This window comes from Parus major, chromosome Z (genome assembly GCF_001522545.3).
Source record: "Parus major isolate Abel chromosome Z, Parus_major1.1, whole genome shotgun sequence".
In the NCBI taxonomy this organism is placed as follows: Eukaryota; Metazoa; Chordata; class Aves; order Passeriformes; family Paridae; genus Parus; species Parus major.
The window spans coordinates 13,629,871-13,644,850 of NC_031799.1; the positions used below are offsets into that span (position 1 = coordinate 13,629,871).

General features: G+C 37.2%; 1 protein-coding gene across 5 annotated transcripts in view; it reads left to right on the forward strand.

Moving 5' to 3' along the window:
• NNT (nicotinamide nucleotide transhydrogenase) overlaps window positions 1-14,980 on the forward strand; it is a 43,763-nt gene that overhangs the window by 22,195 nt on the left and 6,588 nt on the right. For all 5 annotated transcript variants that reach the window (XM_015652845.1, XM_015652846.3, XM_033511317.1 and 2 more), the window contains 4 exons: window positions 1,603-1,763; window positions 2,648-2,827; window positions 6,969-7,128; window positions 8,472-8,553. In XM_015652845.1, coding sequence (XP_015508331.1) covers window positions 1,603-1,763; window positions 2,648-2,827; window positions 6,969-7,128; window positions 8,472-8,553 — 583 coding nt within the window. The remainder of the gene's footprint in view (window positions 1-1,602; window positions 1,764-2,647; window positions 2,828-6,968; window positions 7,129-8,471; window positions 8,554-14,980) is intronic.

Consider the following 14,980-nt stretch of genomic DNA (forward strand, 5'->3'; position numbering starts at 1 on the left):
TCTAGAAATAAGTGCTGCTTTTCTGTTAATACATTGATGCTTTTCCTTGAATTTATTTTACTGAACTTTTATGATCATAACTTTGTATTTCTGAGCAGACATTTTAATTGAAACTCTCATGTTGCTGGATTCAGTGAGAACTAGTAATAATTCTAGGATTTTTTTTCTTAACACTGCAATCTTCACTAAGGTAGGCAGCTTGCAGTATTGAGGCTGTCTGACTTTAAACCATTCAGTTCACTCTCTACCTACTGCACAAACTCCATGCTTCTTGCTGTTTTAGCAAATATGCTTTCTAAGTTAAATGCTCACTAATTCCTGATTCTTATGCTTGCAAAGGTTTCTTTATTGCATTTGTTTTTGTTTTTGTAAGGACACAGCTTTTGAGAAGCTGAGGTAATACTTGTACTAAGAATTTCAGGCTAACAGCTTCCTATTACTAATCCTGTTGTTAACTTTGCAATAGTTCCTTTGGGAAACATCTGTTTGCTTTCTTCAGTGTTTGTGAGACCAGCCATTGAAGGAGGAAATATGACAAGGATGGAAAGCTGTCTTCTCTAATAATCTTTTGAAGGATTTGTCCGTAGTATGTATTTCTGATGTATCTCTGCTAAGCACTTACTCATTTATTTCTTCTTGGTTATTTTTACTCTCTCCATTGTACCCCTCAGTGATTTGTGCGCATGTCCCTGGTGAGCTTCACTGCCTGTTTGAGCCTGCTCTCCTATTTCTGTTTACTTTTTTTTTCCTTGCATTTTCATATCATCATGATACAAAATATGAAGCTTGTCTATCTAATGAATTACTGATCCTGTGGTATGGAAAAGGGTAGTAAGCCACACACTTTGACTCCCCTGCCTGAGACCATCAGTTCATTCTTTCTCTTGAATTCAGCTAAATTTAAATGAGACACTATTTTTGCTGATGTAAGTTATTACTGGGAAACTTGCATTTTGCAACTCTTTTTCATGTGGTTTGAAAAAAACCCCATATTACAAAATAAATGTGACTGTTTTAAATTGAATCGTACAAATACTGAACCCCCTTTTCCCATCAAATTTCTGCCGATGTGGGAGTTCTGTGTGACTGAAAGTAGTTGTGAATTTAATGCATTTGAAAGCAGGAGTGTTTTGTACTTGGTGTTATCTGTGTAATCATATTTTTATAAGCACAAAATTTTTGAGAGACTGAGATAATCCTTGTGTAGAAGTTCCAGCTAAAAGCCTCCTTGAACTGTGTCGTAGTCAACATACAAAGACCAGGAGTCAAAGTGAAAGCACTTTGTTGGAGGAAAAATAAAAAAATCTCTTTTACTTTTTCAAAAGGAAAAGAGATTTTCCTGACTATTCTGGAGCACTTCAGTGAAATTAGGAAGTAAACAGAGTTCAAACAAGAGTATTTGAGAATCTTGAGGAAGTTTGAATGTGTTGCAATTCTGAGTCAGCAGAAGATCTCAGCTTCAATTAACTTGTTTTATCTTCTGCCCCTCCCTTTTTCTCTTTTTTAATTTTTCTTTTGCTGAGTTATTCAGTCTTCTCTGAAGGTAAGAAACAGGCTCCCCTGAATGTACACATTCATGTTGGAAAATGTGTTTTGTTGCAGGCATCTTGAATTCTGCGCCTCTGCTCTTGCCTGGTCGACATGCATTGAACGCAGGCTTGCTGGCTGCTAGCATTGGTGGGATGGTTCCTTACATGATTGATCCTTCTTACACCACAGGAATTACTTGCCTGGGTTCTGTGTCAGCACTCTCAGCCATAATGGTAAATTGAGGAATTGTAGAAAATGAAACAAGGAGTTTATTCTCCAGTTTTGCAAGTTTACTCTTTACGGATTATATTTTACCATCCTGAGTCACAGTGGGAATGGTTCCTGTCTGTTTGGTAAATTGCAGTAGCAAGTAGCAACTAACTTTCCTATATCTAGCTGTAAACCAGAACTGTTCCAGAGAACTGGAATGCACTTTTATAATTACAGCTTTTGCAGCTATTAATTAATGAAGCTTTTTATATGATACAGTGATATTTGGTAAGACTTTTTGGAAAGTTAATCACTAAAATACTTAAAATAGCTCTGGATCTACTTCCCCCATTCACTTACACCACCAGTGTTGCAAAATTTACTTTGAATATTGCCATTCTGTAAACTGAGTCTTGCAGAGACTGCACAATATGAATGCCTTATGGTATGAACTGGTCCATGGAGCTGGTAGGATAATCTTGCAAGAAAAAAAATATGTGACTAAACGGAACATATATATGGTGTGGTACCTTTCTGTCCTCTGAAAAGGCAGATTTGATAAGTCCAATCCTCAGGCCACAGCCTCAATACCTACGCTGAAAATACTTGAATAGGTTCTAGGTAACTTCATAGCTGCTAGAAAGGTTGTGGATGCCCCATTCCTGTAAGTGTCCAAGACCAAGTTGGATGGGGCCCTGAGCAATATGATTTAGTGTGTAACATCCCTGCCTAAGGCAGGGCAATTGGAACTGCTGGAAACTGTTGGAAAGGCTGACCTTTAAGGTCCCTTCCAACACAAACCATTCTATGATTCTATGTTTATTCTTCAGTGCTGCAGGCTAGGTATCTTCTCTGGATGTTCTTCTTAGTCAGTGCTGATACTGAAGTATTTTCTTTCCTTCTCCAGGGGGTCACTTTAACAGCAGCTATTGGAGGTGCTGACATGCCTGTAGTTATTACTGTCCTGAACAGTTACTCTGGATGGGCTTTGTGTGCTGAGGGCTTTCTCCTGAACAACAACTTGCTGACCATTGTTGGTGCACTCATTGGCTCCTCTGGTGCCATCCTCTCTTACATCATGTGTGTGGTAAGAAGTCAACAGAAACTCCTTCTTTGCTAAGTAATGAAAAAACTTCTTTAACCATGGTTTTTAGGAAGATAAGCCATTGGATCTCAAACTGTTACATGTTTATAGACTAGAAAATTCTTGATTGAAACAGCTGAACTAGATATCAGTGATTTTATTTTGGTTTGGTGAGAGACATATCTCAAAACTGAGGAAAGCCCTTGCATTGACTTAAGCATTAAGGGTTTTAATCTGAGCTCGAAGAAGTATGACTGCTTGTGGTCAGCTATTTATTTTTCAGTCTTTTGAAACCTGGTTAAATTTAAGCTAGATTTAATATGTAGGAGGAGATACTTTAAGTAGTGTGTTTGTTTAAAAAGCTATTGGTTAGCCAGTGATTTATAGTTTAGTTTTTGGAGTGCAGAAAGGTCTGATCTTGTCTTCAGAGCAGCTACTTTGTAATACCACGGGGTGGCAGCAGGCTTGCACGAGTTCAGTGCTGATGTGCCTGTGTGTAATTCTGCTTAATTTCTGCCCTTGTGCTCTTTGATCAGTGCCACTGTTCTCCTGTCCGATGTTTTCCTCGGGTCAGCTCTGGCGACCATCTTTTACTTCATCTCCACTGATAAATAGTATTGTTACCATGTTAAGAATGTTCAGTGTCATTCTTTTTCATCATTCTTGAGGAAGAATTTCAGAAAAGCTTTAGAAGGTGTTCTTGTGCAACTACATGGAAGCGAGTTCAAATGAACAACTTGGGTATGAATTTGAAAGAATCTTGTTCTTTCTTGATCATTTTCTGTCTCCTTATCAAAAGGAAATCAAATTATGTAGGTCATATATTTAGTTGTGTATATTCAGGAATTTAGTCCATGTCAGTGAAAAAATAGTGCGTATGGGTAACACAGGTATGAAAATTCTGTTCTTTAAGGATCAAATGCTTGTAAACCTTAGGGAAAAAGTGAACTGTTTAGTATGTATTTACCAGTAATCTATCTATACCTTCATTTTCCTTATACTGTCTCCTTCCTTTCTTAATATTGCTTACCTCTTAGCACTCACAAAAGAATTTTGAAATACTTACAGAGTTGGTTAGAGGAACCCAGGTAAATAGGAAGCCTGGGGGTATAGTTAGCAAAACAGTTAGGCAGTGACAGAGTGGCTTTCTTCTATGTTTCTCAGATTACAGGAAGTTTAGTTTTTGAGGTAGTGTCTAGAAATCTTGTGCTGCTTTAAAAAAGCATATAGAACTTAGACAACTGAAGGTCATCAACCAGTAAAATGAAAATTATTTTGTATGATTTCTGCACAATAAATAGAATAACATGCTCTCAGCCCAGAATTTTTCTTTTCTGCTTTACTTCCTTTAATGGAAATAATTACTTTTAAAAGCATTGTTATAACCAGGGGATTCAGTATCATTGTCTTGAACCTGCATTTCAGGAGAAGGAAATGCTCAAGAGTTTCAATAAATTCTGCTCTTGGTGTTTCAGTCAGTGCTAATGAAGCAAGAGTTTTCCCTTCCACTTTTATTTTTTACTTTTGTTTTGTCCCCCCTACTCTTTAGTATGATTTCTGTCAAAACCATTATGGATACTTACCTACTACAGATGAAAAGGTATTTGTGGAAACACCTTAATAGTTGATTGTGGATCTGATTTTCTGAGTCTGTAAAGGTTTTCAGCCTGTCAGTAGCTGATTTCTTTCCCAAGGCAAAGTTTCTTGAGAAAGTTTTTCTCTCAAGGACAATTTCTGTAAATAACTTAAACTTCTCCAAAAAATTCTGCACAGCTGTGCTGAGTGTGTTTCTCTTGTTCCATCAATGGGACTAGAGAGGTGTTGTTGCCTTTACCAATCATGTTAAGCCTGCATCTGAACACCTTATGAAAGGTGCCAAAAAAGTTGTGAATAAAGCCTTCTGATCATCTTCCTCTAGCTGCTGAACTGAACTCATGCTTCATTATTTCGTGTCCAACAGTGATAATTGATATCTTATTTTCAATTAATTTTTGTGATAAAACTGTAGGTTAATCCAAAGGCAGTCCAGCTAATCTCTTAAAGATTCAGTTGGTAACTGAGTTAAAGACAGAATTTAACTTCAAAAAGCAAACGCCTGTACTGTTTGCTTGTCCTGTGAATTGTGACTCTTCTAAGACACCAACACAACATATCTTCAGAACATTTGATTGTTAGCATGTCCTTGTCCTCCCTTTTTCCCCTAGAGGGAATACTTGATGGTTGCAGTTCTGGTATTAGAATCATTGTGGGATGCAGAAGAAACTTAAGGTCGAAGAGGAACCATTAACTGGGTTGATGAAACAGAGGAAGAGAGGGGACAAACTGTGTTAAGTCTTGCAAATTGTATGCTGGCCTCTCTTGTGTGCTAGCTGTGTAGTTTCTGTGGGCACAATGGAATCATTTGCAGTTCTCAGCATTCAAGTATTTGATTCAGGGCTGTAAGCTCCTGGCCATTCTTACACACATATCTGTGCACAGCACAGAGGGCTTTTTGCCAGTTGTTGGATTATCAGTGAGTGACGTCTGCACTTTATACCTCCATACTTGTAGTCTGTAGTGGTAAAGAAGATGGACTAGGCTACAGAACAGTCTTCACACTGTCCCAGCTATGTTGGTTAACCATTGCTTGATAAGGTCTTGGCTCTTTTGTGCTTTCCACATTTTCTCTTTTGGAAGGGAAGTTCTTGGCTCTTTGCAGTACAGCCAGGCAAGGGTGCTTCAATCTCATGCTTGCTTTTAGGTGGTTCTCACATTTCTAATAATATCATCTCTTTTTTTTTTTTTTTTTTCCCTTTGACTTAGTCTGACAGCTGTCTTTTGGTTTAGATATGTGTAGAAAGTGCTCTTCTTCCTGCACAAGCTTGGCATGTGCAACATCTGAAGAGGGTATTCTTGTCCAGGGTGTCTTACCTGGCACCACTGCTGTAATGCTGAGATAGATGCCAAAGGCAGTGTGTTCTTAGGGCATGTGAACTACTGTGTGCTGCAGACAGTAAAATAGTTGATTTTGCTGTGTTTGTGTGTGCCCCTTACAGTATCTGAAACAGTGATGACTTACTTGATGAAAACCAAAAGTTCCGACATCATCGTTCTGCTTATTTGCTAGATGATAAGTTTCAAAGAATAGCATGTCTTTTGAGGCTATAGCAAAAAAAACTGTGGAACTGCATGATTTGAAATGTCAGTGGAGAATGGATGTCTGGAAGCACAATTTTGTGGGGGTGATTCCTCCCACTTATATGTGTGTCTCTTCAGATTCATTCCTAAATTTTGTTGTGGTTTCTCAGCTAGTACAGAAGATGTATGACTCACATGTGTAATTAAGAAACATTTTATCCTCTTCCTTTCTTGCTTCTAAAGTTTTTTTTTTCCCTGCAGTTACAAGTTTTGCCTAATTCCAGTTATTGACATATACTGCTTTGGGACCACAGTCACAAGTAGATGTGTCAAAGAAAGCATTTAGCTAATGGCTTTCCCTGGCTGTGTGACAAATGGACCCAGATTTTCAGGGTGTGTTCTTCTCTTAAACCTTCCAGTTAAAATCCCTTGTTTTCCTTTGGTGGTCAGCCAGTATCAGCTCTTTACAATGTGGCTGGTTTTGTGTGGCTGATTAGTTGCTTTTGTGTTTTCCTGTCTTGTTGCTGTAGGAGTTTTGCTCCTTTAAGAGCTTTGTGGATTCCATGCTGTCATGGAGCAGTGCTGTGCTTATATGTTGAACTGGTTAAAAGATATGGAAAGTATCTTGTAAAAATGTGTGTGGGTATATACCAATGTGAAAAAAAATTAGCAACTCTTATCATGGAACATGCATTCTTTCATATTCCTTCCTTTTAAGAACAAAAAGAGACCAATATTTTCTATTTGCATAATTTTGTTCTTTGTTTCGGAGAAATATTGGTGGTCTCCCACTATGTGTGTAATGCAATATGTTCAAACCTGGTGTTTGGTGATTGCTGTGGTAAACTGTTTTAAAGAGCCTGTTTTAAGAGTGTTTGGGTTATAAGAAGGGAAAACCAGCTTATAAAGACTATTGTCAGGGAGCCTTTAATATTTTCAGAAAACTTTATCAGAAGTTTTCTTTGTGGACTCTCATCTTTATTTTTGTATTTTTTCTTTCTATGATCAAGATCATCCTCTCTTTCAGGCTATGAACCGTTCCCTTGCAAATGTGATTCTTGGAGGCTATGGCACTGCATCAACAGCTGGTGGGAAACCCATGGAAATTACTGGAACTCACACAGAAATCAATGTGGACAATGCAGTTGAAATGATAAAAGAAGCCAATAGTATTATTATTACTCCAGGTAAGACTTTCTTGACTTACACAGCAAGATGTTCAGAAGATGTAATTAAAAAAAAAAAAAAGTCTCCAAATAAAAGCAAACAAACAGAAGTGTGGCCTGATGTTGCAGCACGGCAGCAGCATGTTAAATGTTGATTGGATCCATGTGATTTGTCTTTGTTTCCTGGTCAGTTATTATTCCCTGGTGCAGAAATGTGTGCCAATTCATATTTCTTTGTGTATGTGTCTTCAAAGTTTGTCCTTTTTATTTGAATTTTAAATTCTCCAGAACAAAGCCTATATTTTATAAATTAAGCTTACACCACAACAGCTGTACACAAAACTGAATTTCCAAGCACAATTACAGTACCACTGGTACCTATATATCTGTCACTTAAATCCTGAAAGACAGGATTTTGTTTACACTTCTCATGTACTTGCTCAATTCTTTGTTGGTTTACGAGAAAAAAGGCCAAGAACCCCCATCCAAAATGCAGTTATTATAAATACTCTAATTAAAGTAAAAAAAATCCAACCTGAAAATAAAACCCTGAATTGTCTGGCACGATTATGTAGGCTGTTCATGTCATTCAGTGGCACATTACCTGAAAGGAAAACTCAGGCAGGGGACAGTTCAAGATTTCTTCAACTGAATGGCATAGCCATTATGTTAAACTTGTTTCAGCATTGGAATGTGAAGAATGCTAAAATACAAAGTAATCTTTCATTTTGCTTCAACTTTAATGAGACCATCAGTGAGGCAGGGTTCTAATTTGAGAAGCTACCTTTGCTTCTAATGGAACCTGCAGTCATCTTCAAGAAGTTTACATTTTTCTCCTGTGGTCAAACCTTGAGGACACCATTAATAATATATGCTTTTTATTTTTCTTCTGGGTGTAGTTGCTCTGATGAATTAGCTCAGACAGACTGAAAAGATTATTTGCTGCTAAAAGCCATATCCAGCTGCTAGATTTGCATTATGCAGATTGAAATTCTGTTGAGGATAATGGATGTGAAGTAACCTGGCAATTGCCCTTTTATCAATTTTTCAAAATACCTGTCTGAAACATCCTTTTCTGATAGAGAAAGGAACATGTCTTTTTGTGAAGGAGAAATAAATGCTTTTGTAGTTGATTTGACTGGTCAAATCACTGCACTGTAAGTGCTCAGTAAATAAAAAGGAGATTAATTACAGTGGTCAGGCTGGGAATAGATGAGAATCTGATGTATGTTTTTTTTTTTTATTTCTTTAATTTATTTTTAATAATGAGAGCATGTATTTTTCCAGAAGGTACACTTATTGTCTACAACTAGTCATTCTGCACTAAAATAGGAAAATAGGTTAAAATTTTGAAATTCTTTTAGGTTATGGTTTGTGTGCAGCAAAAGCTCAGTACCCAATAGCTGATCTGGTGAAGATGTTACGAGAACAAGGGAAAAATGTGAGGTAAGTGTTTTCCTTGATGAAAGGTATTACAGGTGGTTTGGTTTGGCTTTTTCATTCCATAAAAACCCCTAAAAAAATCTTAGTTTTGGTTTAACACTTTTTTCAGCATTGATAGAGGCACAGAATAGCAAAATTAAAGATATTCCTGGAGATTGTCTAGTTCATCCAGCCTCCTTGCTCAGACCAGAATCAACTGGAGAAGTTGTCTCCAAAATTGGGTTTTGAATATCTTGTCTCCAGAGATGGAGACTGACAGCCTCTTTGGACAGTTTCTTATGATGTTCACTCATCCTTACAGTAAAATTGTATTTTTTCTGTGTTGTAATTTTCTGCTGTTGCCTCTTGTCCATTCCTTGGATACCCCTGAGAATAATCTGGCTGTATCCATCTTTTTTACTGCCCCCCATATGTATTTATACACAGCGATAAGATTCCCTTGATCCTTCTCTTCTGCAGGCAGAAGAATCTCAGTTTTCAACCTCTGCTTTTATGGCAGATACTCCAAACCATTAAGCAGCTTAGACCCACACTTAAGGGGTTCCTGTAAGATTTTGCTATTGCAGGCAAGACTGCTATTAGATGTCCTTGAGTACCTCATGAAAGGATTATGGGAGTGCATGTCTCCAGTCTCATGAATTAATTCTGCCGGAGTGCTGCTCCAAAAAGCAGAGATAATTCTTAGATTGCTAGTACGGGCTTCAAGTCCTTTCCTCTTTCAGTTTTTCTGTAGACCTTATAGATTCTGAAAGTACTGAAAGCAAACATATCTTTCTTGCTGGTTGTTTGACATTTTGCTTGTTTTCTAATTATGATAACTTAATATTTTTAAATCATTTGAGGCTCAGTTTTCATTTTAAACAAGGTATTTTGGCAGATGCTGGTTAGCCAGACTCATTTCTGGTTTCCATATGTTTATTTCAATTAGATGGTGACTTCCGTTTGGAAGTGTTTTTTGGTTTTGTTTTTCTTCTTCCACTACTTTTTCAACCTTATTAAAAAGTTGTAAGCTTTTGTAGGGTATTACAGCATTGTGTTGGATAACAACAGAGTTCTAGGGTTTAGCAGCAATAACTTATTAGTGTTTAACCAGGATTTTGCAATTTTGCATATAAAAATGCTTTATGGATGTATTTGTGCATACATGAGAAATGAGGGTGTGTGGTGGTGTATTTGCTTCCTGGAGCAGTCTTCACACCTTGTTTCTCCATGTTTAGCAACAGCTCTGTGTGTGTCCAGATCCCATTAAAACTTTTGAAGATGCCTTAGTAGTTGTGCAACAAAAAAAAACCCTTCATGGTTAATGTGATGACAATCTTGTGTACTTCTGGCTTTTCTTTCAGTGCTTCTGTGGGGGGTTAGCTTTTTTTTGACCAACCTTGGTGAAATAAAAAAAAAAAAATATTGTTTTTATCTTTTATGTTGGCTTTGCAGGAGAGAAAAGTGAATGAGTCCTTGAAATAAATGGCTTATACTTGAAATGAGTCAATTTCAGGAAGGGATCACTGCAGTGGTTACCTAGTATTTTAATGAAATAAATCTGTATTTACAGTTTGTGGTAATTCAGGCCTTTCATCACTTTGCTGAGCTCCCATGGTGTTCATTGAGTGCAGCTGTTGTCCTCTGGTTTCAGTAGGCCTGGAGTGCCTCGGGACCCTAATGCACTCACCATCCAGATGTAGTGACACTCTCACACACACGCTGTGGAGGGCTGCCAGCATGGACACAGGATTGCATCAGTCTGTAATGCCCATCATGTGCCAAGAAAAATTGTGACTGTCATACGGTCTGGTTTTTTGCTTCATGGCTCACCACTGATCCGGAGAAGCTGTTGTTTTAATTTGCTTTGCCTATAGCCATAACATTCTCAGTGAAGACCGCAGATTATATAACATGATGTGTAACCTTTGACTAGGATTTAAATTTAGAAATACAGGAGAGATTTTGGAAACTTTAGACTGTTTTAGTTACTCAGTTGCATAGCTAACATCATCACTCACTTGAGATGGTCTTGCAGCAGATCACATCTTTAATGCATTAGTAATGTCACAGAGAAAGCTGGATATTACTGAGCCTTGAGTATAGCTTTCCCTTTTCATGGATGGATAAACAACAAAACTTTTTATAGGCTAAATCCCATAGCCCCCAGAATCTATTGGCTTTGGAGAGGAAATGGCTGTTCTACAACTGGTGTTGTATTTCTGCAAAGTTAGAAGTAAGTAAATTGTTGAAAGTTCTTGCCTTACTAAAGTTCATCAGCCACATGTTATGTTGTTTGTAGAACCCTGGTTGTGAAATTCAGATTTTTTCTGTATAATAAAATTATATTCTGTAGTAATTTTATATATAGAAATATAATTACAGTCTAAAACTGTATGTTCTCATATATGCAAGGGTTGTTGATGCTCATATCCACATGCAATTAACTGTCCTAGTTTTACCACAGATGTCTTTCCTGAGACATTTTCTATCAATGTGTTTTGTTCTCCTGAATAGTAAGATGTTCTTGATAAGCAAAATGCATTTTGGTATGTAAGGACTCTTTAAAATTGTGCTTTATGTAGACTTTCTAAATAATTACATAGTTAATAAGCTGATTCCTGGGAATTCATAGTTGAGAGACATGTACATTGTCTCTTTAACAATGACCTATTTTGAAGCCTTTCAAAATAGTTGCTAGTAAATTAGTGTTCTGGTTTGGGGTTTTTTTTAACCTTTTTATAAGTAGATATCTTGAAGAACTTGGATTTATGTCTTTTGATGCTGGAGAATGTAAGTACTTTTGAACACATGAAGAGTCTTCCACATTTTTGAAAACATGGTAGTATTTGTTTAGTGTTGTACCTGTGGTTTAAAGGCTTTTTTATTGATACTTCAATGGCTGACCTCTAATCCAGTGTGTTTAGTGTTCTGATTTATTTTTCTACTCTTTACTTTCTTGAAAGTAATAGAACATGTGCATGAGTATCAGTTACACATTTGTCTACAAATAAATAAACAAGACTGATTACCTACAACTGTTTATGGTATGAGCCATAAACATCATCTAAAACATCATTAAAGCCATCATCTGTTGTGGCTCTACAAGAAAATCTAGAAGAATTTTAAAGCTAATGAGCTCTTAAGATGCTGTCCCAAGAATCTTCAACACACTGCGCAGGTCACACGTGCAAGATGGAAAGTACTGTCATTGATGAGCAGCAGCATAAGAGCCATGTGTGCAGGTGCAGGATTCTGGAAAGCTGGGTTGTACACAGCATGAAAACACAAAGTGTGTACCTGTGAGTCAGTTCTTGATTTGTTGTAATCAACTTTAGTGTGTGGGTTGTGAATTATTAATGCTGCAGATGAAGGGACAGCTGGAGTTGCACAGGTCTGTTTAGCCTCGGTGCTTTATTGCTGTAGTTAGAACTTGCAAACCATGCAGTCCCTGATGGCTTCTGCAAGGATGCAGCTGTAGCTGAGTGCTCCTGGCGGAGTATTGTAGGTGTGCTGTTGGTTCCATATGGGTCAGCTCACCTCTGGATGACCTTACTAAGTGAGTATATGATGCTTTGTGGATGCAGACTCTTGTTTTTTTGCCTGTAGTTGGGTTCTTGGGAAGGCTATTGCACAGACCTAGGATCTATCTGGATCTTGCCCCTGCTTTCATAAACCATAGTGGCTGGAAATAGGGAGCCACTATCAGCCCTCATTTAAGTACATGTAATTTAGCTGTCTAACTCCATTTAAATTTAACTGACTTGACGTGTGAGCCACTGAGCTTTGTCCATGCTTGTTCCAAGCTCTAGGACTGGTTTTGGGGGCATATGTTGCCTTCAGCATGACAGCAGGTCTAAGCTAGCTAGCAGGGGTAGCGCTGGGTTAGGGTTAGGGTTTAGGGTTAGGGTTAGGTTAGCTTGCAACCTACAGTCATCCATATGTGTGATAAATATCCAAATGTGTGATTATACTCTTGAGTCATGCTGCACTGCAACTGTTACATGGCAGGATTCAAGCTATGGAATACCTGTATGATACACTTGTCTGTTCATCTAGTTTTTAGGTGTTTTTTTCCCCTTTCTGTTATATGGAATAATGAATAGAATAATGGATTGCTGTTTGTACTGAAAACAAAGCTGCAGAGAGGTGTCTAAATAAAATGAATGAGAGATGTGAGGAGCTGTAAGTGAGGCAAAACCCTTGGGCAAATACAACATTTAAAGTGTTGAGTGAGCTGAATTAGGCACCAGCTAGATGTCACTTTGCTCTGGCCAGCCTTGGTATAATGACAGGAACTCGTATCTTCACATTGATGAAATGATCCCGAAACACTTCTGCACTGGGTTAGGTGCTGTTCTTGTGAGCCAGCTCTTTCAGTATTGATTAAAGAATATTATTTAGCCAGCTCTAATAAAGATAGATACTGACTTTGAGCTGTATGAAAAGTAATTTCTATTCTGAGATTTTTCAGTCATTTTTCATGCTACAGTTGTCTTTTTGATATTACTAACTTCATACTACTTCACCACCTTCAGTCCTTTCTGTCTCCCCAGCTCCAGATGAAGATTTCTGTGTATGTCAGGAGTTTTAGATATTTAGTCTAAATTTAAAATAAAATGTTGCACTTTTTGTTTTGAAAAAATTCAATATGTAAACTTGTGTGCTCTGTTGTCTTTATAAAACTAAAAGGTATACAGTAGAGGCTGGTTAAAAAAAGTTGAATATCCTTGTCTCAAGCTGTGTATCTATGAAGTGTGAGTAGCGAGGTGATACACACTTACTTCAGTATTTGACAATTATTAGTGGTAAGCAAGCCCTACATTATGTTGTTAGGGTCCAAAGAAAAAAATTCTTGTTGAATTCCGTGTTTTAATGACATATCAGAACAGTGTTTCAAGTCATACACAACATGATTATGACTATGTGTTGTGGTTTAAGATTTCTTCTTGATTTATAAACAAGCAAACCAACTTAAGGGAGTTCCTGCATTACTGATGGCAAAAAAATTGCAATTTTTCCCTTGAAAACATTTTTGCCATAAAACATGTTTTCCTTTTAAAATAATTTCTGTGTTAAATTTTTGAATATAAATGAGGTTCATGCTATGAACATCTGAGACAGCATATGTAACAAAATGTTCCTGCTGAAGTGCACATAGCTTTGAAGAACTGCTGCTGTTGTGAGTTGGAGGCAAAATTTCTGCTTTTGTTAGACACATTTTGAGCCATCAGGGATTTTAGGTATCTATTTTCCATGATTACCTGAATTCTGAATCCTGCTTTCTATTGGACAGTATGATTTCACTCAAGAGGAGTGTAAATATTACCTTGTGACATAATGAGAGCCCTAGAGTATCTATACATTTTAATTATTCTTTTTGTCTTTTTTGTGCATCCAATTTTGAGTAGTACTGGCAAGCTACTATCATATTTGGTTAACAGACTCTTACAAGCAGACTTTTGGGAGTCATTTCAATATTTGTCCATAAAAGCTTTTGTATGAGCAGCTTTCTCAAACTTTGTGAGTACACAGTATGTGGTTTCAAGCAGAGTCTGTCAGAAGTCTCTAAGTATTGATGGTTCATGCCATAGCTCTTCCTGCATGAAGATAATTTGTTTTCTTTCTTTTCTTCTTTCCTTGCCTCTTGCCAGGAATGGCAAAGTCAAAGGTGAAATTCAGTCTCTTGGCAGCTTAAATTTTGGCTTTCCAGCCCTTGAAATAAGATTGTATGTGTATATAGTACTTAATAGAAACCTCACGAGTATTTTGTTTTGTGTATTGCCAAAGCAGCTTTGGTCACAAAGGCACTCAAATAATTTTATTAGACACAAAAGAGAATTTTGTTGGAAAATCTATTTTCACTGCCAGAAGAGTGATGAGTTTTCTCAAGGGTACTTCAGAATAAGAGTTCTCCTACTGTACTGTTAGTGATCAAATTTGGTTTACTTAAGATCCATCTGCAGTACTACACATGGCTTGTGTTACTGAGTGGTGTGAAGCATAAGCTGTTAGTAATTTGTGCTGTATATTTGCTCTCCTTCTGATGCTACTTATTAGCCTTCGCAACAGGGTCCCAAATGTTTACTAGCTGAACACAATCTATTCCTGTTCTTCTTTAAAAGTATTCCTTTTAAAACTAGCTTTTATCCTACTGTTTGACCTAGAGCTTAAAGTTGTAGTATATCTAGTATTATCTGGATTAATCATATGTCCTTAGTTTTGTTGCTGGAGTTCCAATTGTTTCATTTTTTATTGTATTAATGTTGCCTTAATGATGGAGTGCTCACTTTCCCATTTAAGGATGTATTTGTACAGTCTTCAATTCATAACTGATCTATGTTGATTGGACTGTGACTTGTGGTCCATCAGTGTTGTGTTCTCCATTCCCATCGCAGTGGAGTTGAAAATAGAAGTATATGACAATCCATCTGTCATGGCAAGTTGATTT